The 14864-nt window shown below is 34.0% G+C and overlaps 1 protein-coding gene across 2 annotated transcripts in view; it reads left to right on the forward strand.

Annotated features, from left to right (window-relative positions):
* The window catches only part of CCDC152 (coiled-coil domain containing 152), a gene marked incomplete at its 5' end in the record, with an annotated part of 43670 nt that overhangs the window by 18731 nt on the left and 10075 nt on the right, over nt 1-14864 (forward strand). Inside the window, 2 exons of one of the 2 annotated variants that reach the window (XM_081280068.1) lie at nt 52-116; nt 3883-3985. The exons of the other annotated variant lie outside the window; for it this stretch is intronic. Coding sequence (XP_081136194.1) covers nt 52-116; nt 3883-3985 — 168 coding nt within the window. The remainder of the gene's footprint in view (nt 1-51; nt 117-3882; nt 3986-14864) is intronic. 2 annotated transcript variants of the gene reach the window in all.

Raw genomic sequence — 14864 nt, forward strand, 5'->3', positions numbered from 1 at the left:
GCATATTAATTAAAATTGCTATATATTAGGATATTATTTATTTTTATACAGGTGAGAATGAACAATTAAAAAGAAATGCTGACCTTATAAAAGAGAAGTTAAAATCTCATGAACAGGTGAGTTTATATATAATTGCATTAAATCAAGTCCTTATGGAGCATTTGTTTATTTAAATTAGAAAAAGAGATTACTTTATTAATAAACCAGCCAAAAATTTGTGCATATGTGTATATGACATAGGTATAAGTATTTTACATGCCAAAATCTTTAATAAATGAAAACTTCTTTTAAAAATAATGTGTTTTGAGAATTCTAGTCTTTTTATAAAGTAGAATATACTAATATAGCATTCATATTACTTTTTATTTGTACCAAAAAGAGCCTGTTATTTGCTATACATTTTTCCATTGTGTTAATGGAATCTTTAGAATATACTCTATTAATATTTTTAAAGTTTTTCATTATAAAGTAAGTAAGTCTGTTCTCCTTGGGTAATCATTACAACATTCAAATAAGGGCTGCATTTTATGTGAATTACAAATTAATTCTCTCCAAAGGGCTACCATACCCTCTGCTATACTTCCTTCTCTCCTACAGGAACAATCTAGTAATGGCAATTGCAGAACATGTAATATAGTACTTAAAAAACATAAAAAGTGCTTAATATATGTCAGTTGTTATTCTTCTTCCTTCGGGGAAATTTATTATGTTAACTTTCTCATCTCCAAGAGCAAATATATTAAATTCTGACAGATTTTAGATCTCTAAAATTCACGTTGGATCTGAAGCAGGGTTCAGTTTGAAAGATTGTCTCTAAATTCAGTCTAATATGAGAAGAAGAAACACAAGCTAGCTCTAGAAACTGCTCAAGACTTCTGAGTAAAACCAGTAAATAAAAAGCATTCTCACTATGCTCTTGGAAAATTTAGCTTTTCATCACCAACTTTGAGATAGTTAAGTATCTCTGGGCCATCTAATGTTTCTCCTGTCTCCCTTTTCCCTCCTTCTTTTATTTTTGCTTGATCCCTTTCATATCTTGACTCTAGAGCTCAAATAGACGAAAGTCAGACTGTAATTACAGCAGGAAGAAAAGGGGAGAAGACCTTGCCTCCTTTCCCTTCTAAAACTTTAAGTTCTAGAAAAATGCTTTATCTTGAATACTACAGGAATTTTTTCAGAGAGCTGGAAACTAATAAGAATACACCACAACACAAGATTTTTGATTTCTTAATTATCTGCTGTCCACAGCAAGCTAAAAAATAAATAAATAAATAAAATGACCTCCATCCCATGAGGATTCACTAGTACAAAACCTTCAGGGGCACATTAATAACTCAGAGATAACCATTCCCTAGAAACACACTCTGGGGGTACTTCATGGCAATATTTGTGAGATTGGGAAGATTTTTGTAATTTACATACAGAAAATCCTTAAAATAAGAAAGCACCTAGAGATTACTTGGGGGGATGTAAAGTTCCCAGAAACAAATGAGAAAAAAAAACATTAAATTATAATTTATTTGGGCTTGGTAAAAAAAGAAGGAATGAGACAAGCTAAAATGAGGAAGAACCTACTGAAATATAGCGCAGATTATCCCAGAAATGTGGCTTGCTTTTTGCCTGAAAGATGGAGTGAAAAACTGTCTTACCAAATTAATGGATGCATTCCACTTTAGTGGCAGTGTATTCAGATGGCAAAGTCAGTGGGAATGAAAAGGAACACAGAATTATCTTTTGTGGTTTTTCAGGACAGAAATGACTTAGTGCAATCAGTGTGGTTTATAAAATCCACTCTAGCTTTTCTAGTTGCTCATCTAGAAATCTAGATATATGTATATGAAAGTGGTACTTTGTGAGATTCATCCCTATATTCACCTGCCCAGCTTTAATCAGAGCCAAGAAGTTGAGTAGGTTTGGCCATTTCTGTAATTTGCATGGTAGGTTAAGTAACACAAATAGCAATCTAGACTATGTCTCTTAAATGAAAGTAATATAGAAGAATGTATGTCTATTTTTAATTACAGACACACAATTTAGTACACCTTTTTGTGATGATGTTGTTGTTTAGTTTTACTTTCTCCATACCATTGAATGTCTATTAATAGCTATGAATCCTTTCTGGGGAAAATGCTCAAAGGCAAACGTGCTTTGTGTTCATGCACGCGCACGCACACACACACACACACACACACACACAGAAATTTGGCATGAAATTTCAGAAAATTGATGGATTCTGAAAAGCTGGGTCTAGTTAAGAGATCTGTCCTACATAATACTTACTGGGATTTGCATTTATTCAGCAAATAAATATCAAGATATAGATAGATGGGCTGGGGATATAGCTCAGTTGGTAGAGTGCTTGCCTTGCATGCACAAGGCCCTGGTTTCAATCTCCAGCACCACCCCCCCCCCAAAAAAAAAGATAGATAGATAGATAGATAGATAGATAGATAGATAGATAGATAGATAGATTGATTCATGCAAGGAGCTGGAAATACAATGGTGAGTCCCAGTGTCCGATTTTATGTTGTTTAGAGACTTTTCTTGACTTTTTGCTTCTATTGTCTTTTTTCAACTATCTTACTTAATTTTTGTTATTTTTTTGCTTTCCTTTTTTCTTGCCTACATCTTAGGCCTGTCCTTTGTTTCTTCCCCCACCCCCCTGTACTGGGAATTGAACTCAGGGAGACTCAACCATATCCCCAGCCCTATTTTGTATTTTATTTAGAGACAGGGTCTCATTGAGTTGCTTAGCACCTCACTGTTGCTGAGACTTTGAACCCGCTATCCTACTGGTCTCAGCCTCCCGAGCTGCTGGGATTACAGGTGTGTGCCACCACACCCGGCCCTTGTTTCTTTATATAGGACAGTACACCTGGAAAATTGTTAAATTCATTTTGGGGAATTTTCTCCCAAAATGTACTCTTTGCTCTACTCCTGGTTATAATAATAAATTACTCCTATGTTTCTGTGATCTAAGAAGCCAATCTCCATAGCCATTGGGGAATTTTCAAATCTCAAATCCATCTTTCTCTGGATACTTTCTCACAATGTTAATGCTTATCATGGGTTATATTTAATCTTTTCTGTAAATTAGAAATGTTTATATAATTTTCAGAAATAGAAGTTCAGTCCAGACCCTATATTAGAGTAAATTTACAATCTATCAGACAGTACCTTCTGTTAATTCTAAAGTTTAGCTCTGGATTATAGTGGACATATATTTTATTTAATATTGTAGTGCCATTTAATCATACAGTTAAGTCAGTTATTTTGAGCTAAACATTGATCAGGTATATTCAGGAAGCAAAGATAAGACATTGTTTCTGAATGATCTTCATCTTCTTGGGTCAGACACTGATCTTTATTGTAGAACTTATAGAAGCAGAGAGTACAGTGGTGGTTAACAGGGGCTTTGAGTGTTGGGGGAGGAATGCTAAAGAGTGAGCTATGACTGGGTAGCTGCTGGTCAAAGGATACAAGATTTTGGTTCAATAGATATATTGTACAGCATGGTGATTGTAGTTAGTAACAATGTATTATGTACAAGAGAGTAGATTTCAAATGTTCTTGCCACAAAAAATATGAGGATATATATTAATTAGCTTGATTTTGTTATTTCACCATGAGTATATATATATATATAAAAACAACAGGTCATACACTGTATATAATTTTTGTCAATTAAAAAATTAAAATGCATATACATGAAGAAATTGGTCTGTCTCACAGCTAATTATTCAAACAATGGACAATATTTTTCCATTCTAGATATGACTACATATCAAAATAAATATAAACTAAAAGTTGCTGTTTTCCAGTTAATCAAAAGTTATGCATACATATTTAGATTGAAAAATGAATAAATATTTTAATCTCTAGGAATATAAGAATAATATTGCTAAACTTGTGAGTGAAATGAAAATCAAAGGGGAGGAACATAAGATAGAAATAAGCAAACTTTATCAGGATATGCAGAAAAAAGGTAAGTTTATTTTTTATTTACTTGTTTATTTATTTATTTTTGCATTACTATTCTTAATACACCATTATACAATAATTTATCATATCTCTGATTATATATGAGGTATGTTGACACCATATTCACATCTTCATACATGTATTTTGTATAATGATGAGGATCTCCTTTCACCATCCATGCTATTTCCCTTCTCCCTCCCTTTCCTTCCCACCCCTATTCCCTATCTAGAGGTAATCTTCTTCCCTTGCTCTCCCTCCCAACCCCATTTTGAGTCACCCCCCTTATATCAGAGAAGACATTCGGCATTTGTTTTTTTGGGATTGGCTAACTTCACTTAGCATAAACTTCTCTAATGCCATCCATTTCCCTGCAAATGCCATGATCTTATTCTTTTTTTTTATTGCTGAGTAATATTCCATTGTGTATAAATGCCACATTTTTTTTTTATCCATTCATCCATTGAAGGACATCTAGGTTGGCTCCATAGTTTAGCTATTGTGAATTGTGCTGCTATAAACATTGATGTGGCTGTGTCCTTGAAATATGCTGGTTTTAGGTCCTTTGGGTATAGTCCGAGAAGAGGAATAGCTGGGTCAAATGGAGGTTCCATTTCCAGTTTTCCAAGGAATCTCCATACTACTTTCCAAATTGGCTGCACCAATTTGCAGTCCCACCAGCAGTATATGAGTGTACCTTTTTCCCCCGCATTCTTGCCAGCACTTGTTGTTATTTGTCTATATAATGGCTGCCACTCTTACTGGAGTGAGATGGTATATCTTAGAGTAGTTTTAATTTGCATTTCCCTGATTGCTAGAGATTATGAGCATTTTTTCTTATATTTGTTGATTGATTGTATATCCTCTTCTGAGAAGTGTCTGTTCATGTCCTTGGCCCATTTATTGATTGGATTATATGTTTTTTTGGTGCTTATAGGTAAGTTTATTTTTAATTTACTGAATTCTAAAGTACCATAAAATAGGTGCATGTATTTTTTTCAGTAATAGCCACTATTCTTGAATGAATACAGTCTTGGTGCATTTTAATTTAAGTTTCCTATCATTCTATACATTTATGTGATATAATATTTAAGAATTTCATTCATAGTGCTTGTACTTACAATATCTAATGTGACTGAACTTATATAGTTAGCATAACTATATAAGTAATAATGTATTTATAAATTCAACATATTGAATATAATTTTACTAATGAAATTTTCTTCAGTGTTTTGCAAGTCTTATACACTTATGTTGAGGGTTAATTGGTTTAACATGGCTATTAAAAAATCTTCCTTAATGGGCACATTTTTATGCATATTGTATACAAAAATTAACTTGAAATGAATATAAAATCAATACCATGAAACTGATAGAAGAAAGCATGAGAATATCTTTGTAAATTATGCCTTTGAATTAAGCATAATTTTTTGGAAGGAAACAAAAAGAACATTAAAGGATTATGCACAATATTAAACTTATTTGGCTGCCCATCTATTAACTATCTCTACAACTCTCCATGATCAAGTCTTTTTGGTTGCTCTCTGACCCTCCTAGTCATTGTGGTAATTGTGGCTTCCTGGCTTTTCATGGTTAAAATCTGGCTTCTATTACTTTATAATAGGAAGACACCATGGAAACTAATGATCTTTTTTTTTATTTTTATTTTTTTGCTATTGAAATTTTATTAAAATCCAATTACTTATTTTAATTCAAGAAAATAGTAATATAATGGCAAAATTTGTATAGAGCTCAATATTTTCCACCACTGTTCTAAGTGCTTTCTAGTCAAATAATGGAATTTATTAGGTACACAAAAGAAGTCAGTGAGAATTAGCTGAATTATGTGTTATAATGGCTTCCTTGTATGGCCATCTCTTCTACTGTCGAACCTAGCTTACAGAGAAAATAAATATTGAACTTTTGATGATGCTAATTTGCTTCTCACCAACACATTTCTGGTAGCTTTGGTTAATAGTTATCTTCTGGATCCTCCTAAAGAACATAATCCTTTGGTTAGTTCTGGCTTCACCTGGTATATCCATTCCAGCATGGCAACTTTCGTTTTTTATTAATAATGGTTTTATTATGGCATGTAGCACATTTTAATCATTTCCATGCCTTTATTGTCTCCTCTTTACCCACCTCTTCCCTGCACCGTGTTCCTTTCCTTATTTCAAATAGTCTCCTTTCTACTTCAATGTCATCTTCCCCACCCCATCCCAGATTCCATATATGAGAGAAAACTTTCAATATTTGTCTTTCTGAGTTTGGCTTATTTCACTCAGCATGTTTATATCTAGTTCCATCCATTTTACTGAAACTGACAGGGTCAAATGGTGGTTCCATTCCCATCTTTCCCAGGAATCTCCAAACTGCTTTCCAAATTGGCCGCACCAATTTGCAGTCCCACCAGCAATGTACAAGTGTACCCTTTTCTCCACAACCTCTCCAGCACTTATTGTTGTTTGACTTCATAGTGGCTGCCAATCTTACTGGAGTGAAATGGTATCTTAGGGTGGTTTTGATTTGCATTTCTCTGACTGCTAGAGATGGTGAGCATTTTTTCATGTACTTATTGATTGATTGTATATCCTCCTCTGAGAAGTGTCTGTTCAGGTCCTTGGCCCATTTGTTGATTGGGTTATTTGTTGTCTTATTGTCTAATTTTTTGAGTTCTTTGTATACTCTGGATGTTAGGGCTCTATCTGAAGTGTGAGGAGTAAAGATTTGTTCCCAGGATGTAGGCTCCCTGTTTACCTCTCTTATTGTTTCTCTTGCTGAGAAAAAACTTTTCAGTTTAATTAAGTCCCATTTGTTGATTCTTGTTGTTAACTCTTGTGCTATGGGTGTCCTATTAAGGAATTTGGAGCCCGACCCCACAATTTGTAGATCGGATCCAACTTTGTCTTCTATCAGATGCAGAGTCTCTGGTTTGATATCAAGTTCCTTGATCCATTTTGAGTTAACTTTTGTGCATGGCGAGAGAAAGGGGTTCAGTTTCATTTTGTTGCATATGGATTTCCAGTTTTCCCAACACCATTTGTTGAAGATGCTATCCTTCCTCCATTGCATGCTTTTAGCCCCTTTATCAAATATAAGATAGTTGTAACTTTGTGGATCAGTCTCTGTGTCCTCTATTCTAAACCATTGGTCCACCCGCCTGTTTTGGTACCAGTACCATGCTGTTTTTGTCACTATTGCTTTGTAATATAGTTTGAAATCTGGTATCGCTATACCGCCTGATTCACACTTCCTGTTTAGAATTGCTTTTGCTATTCTGGGTCTTTTATTTTTCCATATGAATTTCATGATTGCTTTGTCAATTTCTACAAGATATGCCGTTGGGATTTTGATTGGCATTGCATTAAACCTATAGAGAACTTTTGGTAATATCGCCATTTTGATGATGTTAGTTCTGCCTATCCATGAACAGGGTATGTTTTTCCATCTTCTAAGATCTTCATCAACTTCTCTCTTTAGGGTTCTGTAGTTTTCATTATATAAATCTTTCACCTCTTTTGTTAGGTTAATTCCCAAGTATTTTATTTTTTTTGAGGATATCTTGAATGGAGTGTTTTTCCTCATTTCCGTTTCCGAAGATTTGTCGCTGATATACAGAAATGCCTTTGATTTATGCGTGTTGATTTTATATCCTGCCACTTTGCTGAATTCATTTATTAGTTCTAGTAGTTTCTTTGTAGACTCTTTTGGGTCTTCTAGGTATAGAATCATGTCATCTGCAAATAGTGATAATTTAAGTTCTTCTTTTCTAATTTTTATGCCTTTAATTTCTTTCGTCTGTGTTTGTTTGTATTCTTGAAGATAGTAATTCTGAGCCAGGTGAGATGGACTCTCGGTGTACTTTTGATTTGCATTTCCCTTAATGTCTAAAGATGCTGAACATTTTTATAAAATATTTTTTTATGAAATTACTGGCCATTTTTACTTCTTCCTTTGAGAAGTGTCTGCTCAATTCATTTCCCTTTCTGTTGATTGGGTTATTTGCTTTTCTTTTTCTTTTTTGGTATTAACTTTTTTGAGACCTTTATATATTCTGAATATTAGTCCTCTGTCAGAAGATTAAGTAAGATTCTTCTTCCATTATGTAACCTGTATCTTCACTCTATTGTTTCCTTTATTGTGCAAAAAGCTTTTTAATTGATGCAATTCCATTTGTCAATTCTTGCCATTATTTTCTGAGCTATTTGAAGTCCTATTCAGGACATTGTTGACTGTGCCTGCGTCTTGGAGGGTTCCCCCGTTTTTTCTTCTAGTATTTTCAAAGTTTCAAGTCTTATACTCAAATCTTTGATCTGTTTTGAATTAGTTTTTGTACAGAGTGAAAGTTAGGGATCTAGTCTCAATCTTCTACTATGAAGATCCAGTTTTCCCAGTACCATTTGTTAAAAAAGTTGTCTTCTCCAATGTATGTTTTTGGCACTTTTATCAAGAACCAGAAGACTGTAGCTGTGTGAGTTCAATTCTATGACCTCTGTTCTATTCCAATGATCTACATGTTTGTTTTTAAGCCAATACCATGCTGTTTTTGTTATAATGGCTTTGTAATATGTTGATATCTGATATTGTGATACTTCCAGCATTGCTGTTGTTGCTCAGGATGGCTTTAGCTACTCTGAGTCTTTTATTCTTCCATAAGAATTTTTACAGTTTTGTTTTCACGTTCTGTGAAGAATGGAATTGGCATTTTGATGGGGATTGCATTTAATCTGTAGTTGTCTTTCAGTATCATACCCATATTAACAGTATTCACTTTCTAATCCATGAAGACGAGGGATTGCTCCATCTTCTAGTGTCTTCTTCAATTTCTTTTTACAGTGTTCTGTAATTTTCATTGTATATATCTTTCACCTTCTTGGCTAGGTTTATTCCTGAGTATTATTTTAACCTATTGTGAGAGGAACTGTTTCTCTGATTTCTTTCTCAGTATTTGTTATTGATGTACAGAAAATCTATTGATTTTTGTACATTTTATATCTGCCACTTTGCTGAATTTGTTTATCAGATCTAAAAGTCTTCTGGTCAAGATTTTAAGGGTTTTCTAAATTTAGGATTATAAAATCTGCAAATAGGAATAACTTGACTTCCTTTTTCCTGTTTGTAATCCTTGTGTTCATGAAATGAAATCAACTTAATCATGGTGTGTTATCTTTTAGTATGTCATTGAATTCAATTAGCAAGTATTTTATGGAGGATTTTTGCATCTATGTTTATCAAAGATATTGGTTATTAATATTCTTTGTTGATGTTCAGTCATCATTTAGTTATGATTTCATTTTGATACTTGCTTCATAGAATGAGTTTGGAAGCATTCCTTCACTTTGTGTTTCATAGAATAGTTTGAGGAGCTTTGATATTAATTTTTCCTGAAAGTTCTGCTAAAATTCGTCAGTGAATCCATCTGGATCTTTGTTGGGAGACTACTTATAACTGCTTTAATCTCATTGTTTGTTATTGGTCTCTTAGGAATTTTATATTCTCTTGGTTCAATTCTGGTAGGTTGAATATTTTTATAAATTTATCCATTTATTCTAAGCTTTCCAGTTTCTTGGAATATAGTTTTTTAAAATAATCCGTAATGATCCTTTGGATTTCAGTAGTATCGGTTGTAATATCATCTTTTCATCTCTAATTTTATTAATTTGGGTCTTCTCTTTTTTGTTTAGTTTGACTAAGAGTTTATCAATCTTGTTTATCTTTTCAAAGAACAAACTCTGTTTCATTGATTCTTTGTAATGTTCTTTTAGTCTCTATTTCATTGATTTTGACTCTGATCTTTATTATTTTTTTCCTTCTGTTGGTTTAGGTTTGACTTTTTCTTGTTTTTTAAGACTTTGAGATGCATCATTAGGTTTTTTATTTGGGTTCTCCTGAATTTAAAAAACAAAACAAAACTTTTTTTAGTTATAGATGGACACAATATCTTTATTTTGTTTATTTATTTTTATGTGGTGCTGAGGATTGAACCCAGTGCCTCACATGTGTGAGGCAAACACTCCTCCACTGAGCCACAACCCCAGCCCTCATGAATTTTTTAATGTAGACACCCAAACACTGTATCATATTATTAATTTCATTTAATTTTGATTGTTTAAAAGTTTATTTTTTAGTCTCCATGTTTTTATAGTTTCTATAGTTTCTCTTGCTGTTGGTTTCAAATTTTATTCCATTATGATATGACAGGATGCAAGAAATCATTTCATCTTTTGGTATTTGTTAAGATTTGTTTTAAGGCCTAAAATATGATCTGTTTTGGAGAAAGTTATAACAGCTGCCTAAAAGAATGTGTATTCTGCTTTGTTGGATGAATTATTCTGTAGATGTCTGTTAAGTCTATTTGATTTATAGTGTAGTTTGACTCTTGTGTTTCTTTGTTGTTGTTGGTTGGTGGGTTTTTTTGTTTGTTTTTTTATTTTGTTTTGTTTTTTGTTTCAGTCTGGATCACCTATCTACTTGTGAGAGTGGGGCATTAAAGTCACACACTATTATTATAGTAGAACCTATCTGTCCCTTTAGGTCCAGTACATTTGTTTTATGATTAGGTGTACAATGTTCTGTGCATATATATTTACAATAATTGTATCTTTTGGTAAACTGTTCCTTTACTAATATGTAATGACCTTCTATTGACTACTAATTTTGGATTGAAGTTTGCCTTGTCAGATATGAATACAGGTACTTTTCCTTGTTTTTATTTAATTTGCATTGAGTATCATTTTTCATCTTTTTACATTCAGTTTGTGAATGTCTTTGCTAGTTAAGTGTGGTTCTCAAAGGTACTGCACAATTGGGTTTTGTGTTTTTAATCTAGTCCACCAGTCTTTTTCTTCTAATTGGAGAATTAAGAATTAATTTATCCAAAATAGATCATATTTTAGGCCTACTAAAACTAACAAATACCAAAAAGATGAAATGATTTCTTGAATCCTTTCATATCATTCAAATTTATTATTTTTTGAAAAAATGTGTACTTTTCCTATCACTTTGCCATTTTTCTAATTTCGGAGTTATTCCTAATTCTTATTTACTTATCTACTCTTCTAATGAGATATATACTTTTTACTGTGCTCTCTTAGTTATGTTTATCTTTCTTCTGTGTGGATTATTTCTTAAAATATCTGGCTTAGTGGTCATGAATTCCTTTAGTTTATGCTTAACTTGGAAGGTCTTTATTTCTTCTTTAATTCTGAAAGATACTTTTCTGGATATAATAATCTAGGTTGTCAGGTATTTTGTTTGGGGCCTTGAAATACGTCATTTCATCCTCTCCTGGCCTTGAGACCTTCTGCTGAAAAATCTGCTTATTCTGATGGGTTTGTCTTTATAAGTGATTTGGCACTTCTCTCTTGAAACTTTTAATATTTATTTATTCTGAACTTTTGTCATTTTAACTACAATATGTAATTGGAAAGGTTATTTTATGTTCATGTCTATTTAGAGTTCTAAATGCCTCCAGTACTTGAATATCCATCCATCTCATTTTTAAGACTTGAGAAATTTTTGCTGTTGTTTCACTGAATAGGTTTTCTATACCATTAAGCTGAAAGAAAGGTGGTGCAGGACTAATCAAGAAGCATGTTTATTTGTCAGAAGTCTGATGGGCTGCTTTATGCAGAAAAAGAGAGAGCAGCAGCAACTCCCCCTTGAATGTTGCTTTTTATAGGCTAGAATCATGGCCATGCATTAGGGGTGGGTATTGTCCTGATGGACATAGCAAGCATCCCCTAACCTTGTGGAAGGCAAGTTTGTTTCTTGGGAACAATAACAGGTGGTTTTCCTATCTCTCAGGAGACAGAACAAGAAAACCAGTATGCCCCTTTATCTTCTCAAGGAGAGAACAGGGAAACCAGTATGTTCCCATCTCATGTGCTGGTAAGTTGTCTCCTTTCTCTCAATGAGAGAACAGGGAGAGTTTAGCACATCTCCAGACCAGTAGGTTTTATCACAGGCTAGTTTCTATTGGAGCAGAATTTATTAAGTATTTATTAAGTCAGAGTGTGGAAAGGAAGATGGCTGCACTTATGCTAACACTAGCCTATATCTCTACTCCTTCCTAAAGACCTATGAATCTTTAATTTGGTCTTTTACTGCTGTCTTGTAGAATTTGTATATTCTGTTCATAATTTCTTTTCCCCCTTTATTACTGAGTGTTCTAGTTCATCTCCCTTGTCTTCAAGCCCAGCTATTCCTTCTGCTTCATCTAGTCTGTTGATGAGACTTTTGTTTTTTATTTGACTTACTGAGTTTTTCATTTCCAAAATTTCTGTCTCCTTTATTTTTTCAGAACCTGTATCTCTTTTTTGAAATGCTCTTTCATATCCTGTATTTGTCATCATTAATTTACTCAGCTATTTATTTGTATGCTTTTTAATTCATTGATCATTTTAATGATCAATTTTTTCAATTCCTTTTCCAGTATTTCATCCACTTCCATATCTATGGATTCAGTCACTGGGGAGTTGTGAACTTCTGGAAGCATCTTATTGCCTATTTTCTTGTGTTTTTGTGTTGAGATTTGAGCATCTGTTGGGATGGATATCTCTTCTGCTATTGTGTGAGTTTCTTTTAACTGAGCAACTTTCTTCTTACCATGTACTCTAGGCTAGGAGTATATCTCAACATCAAAGCACCTACTCAGTATGTTCAAAGTTCTAAATTCAATCCCTAACACTGCTTTGAAAGGAGAAGATAATCACTAGTAACAGTAACAACTTGGAAGCAAACCAGATATCAGTATATAATTAAAAGTTTTTAAAAGTAAGTTCTCCATCCCCAATAGTTAAAGAGAAGAAATGGAGAGTAAACAATATGAAATAAAGCATTGATAAAAGCAAAGTTAATACAAAAATATATACTAAAGGGGGAAAGGGAAGATAAAAGAAAAATTAAAAGAGAAAGGAAAAATGAGAAGACAAGGAAACAAAAAAGAGAAAAAATCCAGTTGAAGAATTAAGAAAGTACATAAAATTAAAGTATGAAAAACCAATAGTGAAGAAAAATAAGATATCATAGAGCACAACAAAAAAGAAAGCAAACCAAACAAACAAAAAAGACCAAAATTCCTCCTTGCCAAAATACAAAATGGAAACACATCTTTCCTAGATGGTAATTTTGGAGGCTGGCAGGCTGGAGATGGGGGAGGTAAGGGATGCTGCTGCATTCTAACTCTCCTTGTCTGCTCCAACCCAAACAGGCCAAACTAGTTAGATCAATCTGTAGGCTGAGCTCCTAACCTCCTTGTGCATCAACAAGTGCTAAGGCAAAGTTGTCAACCATAGGAGTGGATCTAACTCCTGAAGCCTCTACTCTTTGTACCCAGAGACTGGGCATGACCACAGGAGCTACCTGCCAAGCATATAGACCAGTCAAATCTGTGCACCCTTGGTCCCAAGACTCTCTGTCAGTACACTGGTACGTGCCCAAGTGTCCAAACCAAGGCACTGTATCCCTTGAGTGCCTCTGAGCATAGAGGATACAACTGAGTGAACAGGATATATGCTGGATGGGGAATAACACATACTAAACATTCTACCAATCCTAGATATGGCACTCTGGGACCCAGCCCCACTCCCACAAATTTACCCACAGCTAGTCTTTCTCTGTCATCCCTTGCTAGAATATTATGTCCCATATCCCTTAAAAGTAGTACTCTCAAGTCTATTAATTCTTATTTACTCAGTCTTACTTTCCATCTTCTCTGATACAGCACTTTGAAAATCTGTTCCCAGGGGTGCTCACATGACTTTTACCAATGTAGGCTAGCTAAGTCTTGCAGATTTTTTGAGGTTAGTCACTTTTCTCCCTTATCAGACCAAGAAATTATTAGTCTATAAGCTAAAAGAAAGATAGAGGCAGCTTCCAAGACAAGCATCTATGGCATATTTCGGCATAGGGGATGTTCCCACTCTTATTAGGAAAGAGTAGGCCAACTCTTCAAACTCTGAGGGTTTAGGGAGGTATTCAGAAGCATCCATCCATATGTCCTCATCATATTTTCAGGATTCCAGGTATTTTCAATCACAGGAAAACAGGGTCTCAATTTCATCCCAGTAAACATTTGGCTGAACATTGAAACATCTCTAGGTAGAAGTTTAAAATTTCTATTAGATTTTCCATTGTTCAGCTGTGTCTATTTTCCTGCTACTAAAGCTAAGAGCATGTTTTTAAGCTACCAAAGAATCTCTCTGACTCTTAGACTTATTCCTTAAGTCTTTACCCTCTTGTTAATGGCCCCCAGTTCCTCATTATCCCTTAGTAGGATGTCAATTTAATGTAGCAGTGTCCAGACAACATTACTATCTGCATAGGAATTTCTATCCATCTTTCAAATCCCTGAATTTCATACCTGCAAGGCATTCCCTACTCCAAGAACATTTCCCCAGGTTATTCTAATTAAATCTGTAGCAATAAAAAAAACCACATTATATGCTGGAAACTATCAGTATTCCACATACTGCCAAGGTTGGCTACTTCATTGCCCACAAACTGATATGAGCCAATCTCAGAATTTCATCATGACTGTTTTCTTGTAGTAGGTCAGGTCCTCCAAGAAGGAACTATCAAAATGGGATTAGAAATTTAAGAGGTTTTGGGGGGTAAGGTACATATGATAAGAAATGGAGAGGGAGCTGGGGAAAGCTATCAGTAGTTAATGCAGGTCTAACTCCTGTGCAGGAAGAGAGAAAAAAAGAAGATTGAATTTTTTAAAACAATGTCTACAATACATTTCTAAGAAAGTTTAGGTGAAGGCAATACAGAGATTTTGATCCAGATTCACCTGTAAAAGAATTCTGCATCTCCCAGGGATTTTCTCACCTTAGTATCCTTTTTACATCCTGTGACTACAGTCACAACCCATAGAAGGA

Source organism: Spermophilus citellus, assembly GCF_964194105.1.
Source record: "Spermophilus citellus genome assembly, chromosome: 1".
NCBI lineage: Eukaryota > Metazoa > Chordata > Mammalia > Rodentia > Sciuridae > Spermophilus > Spermophilus citellus.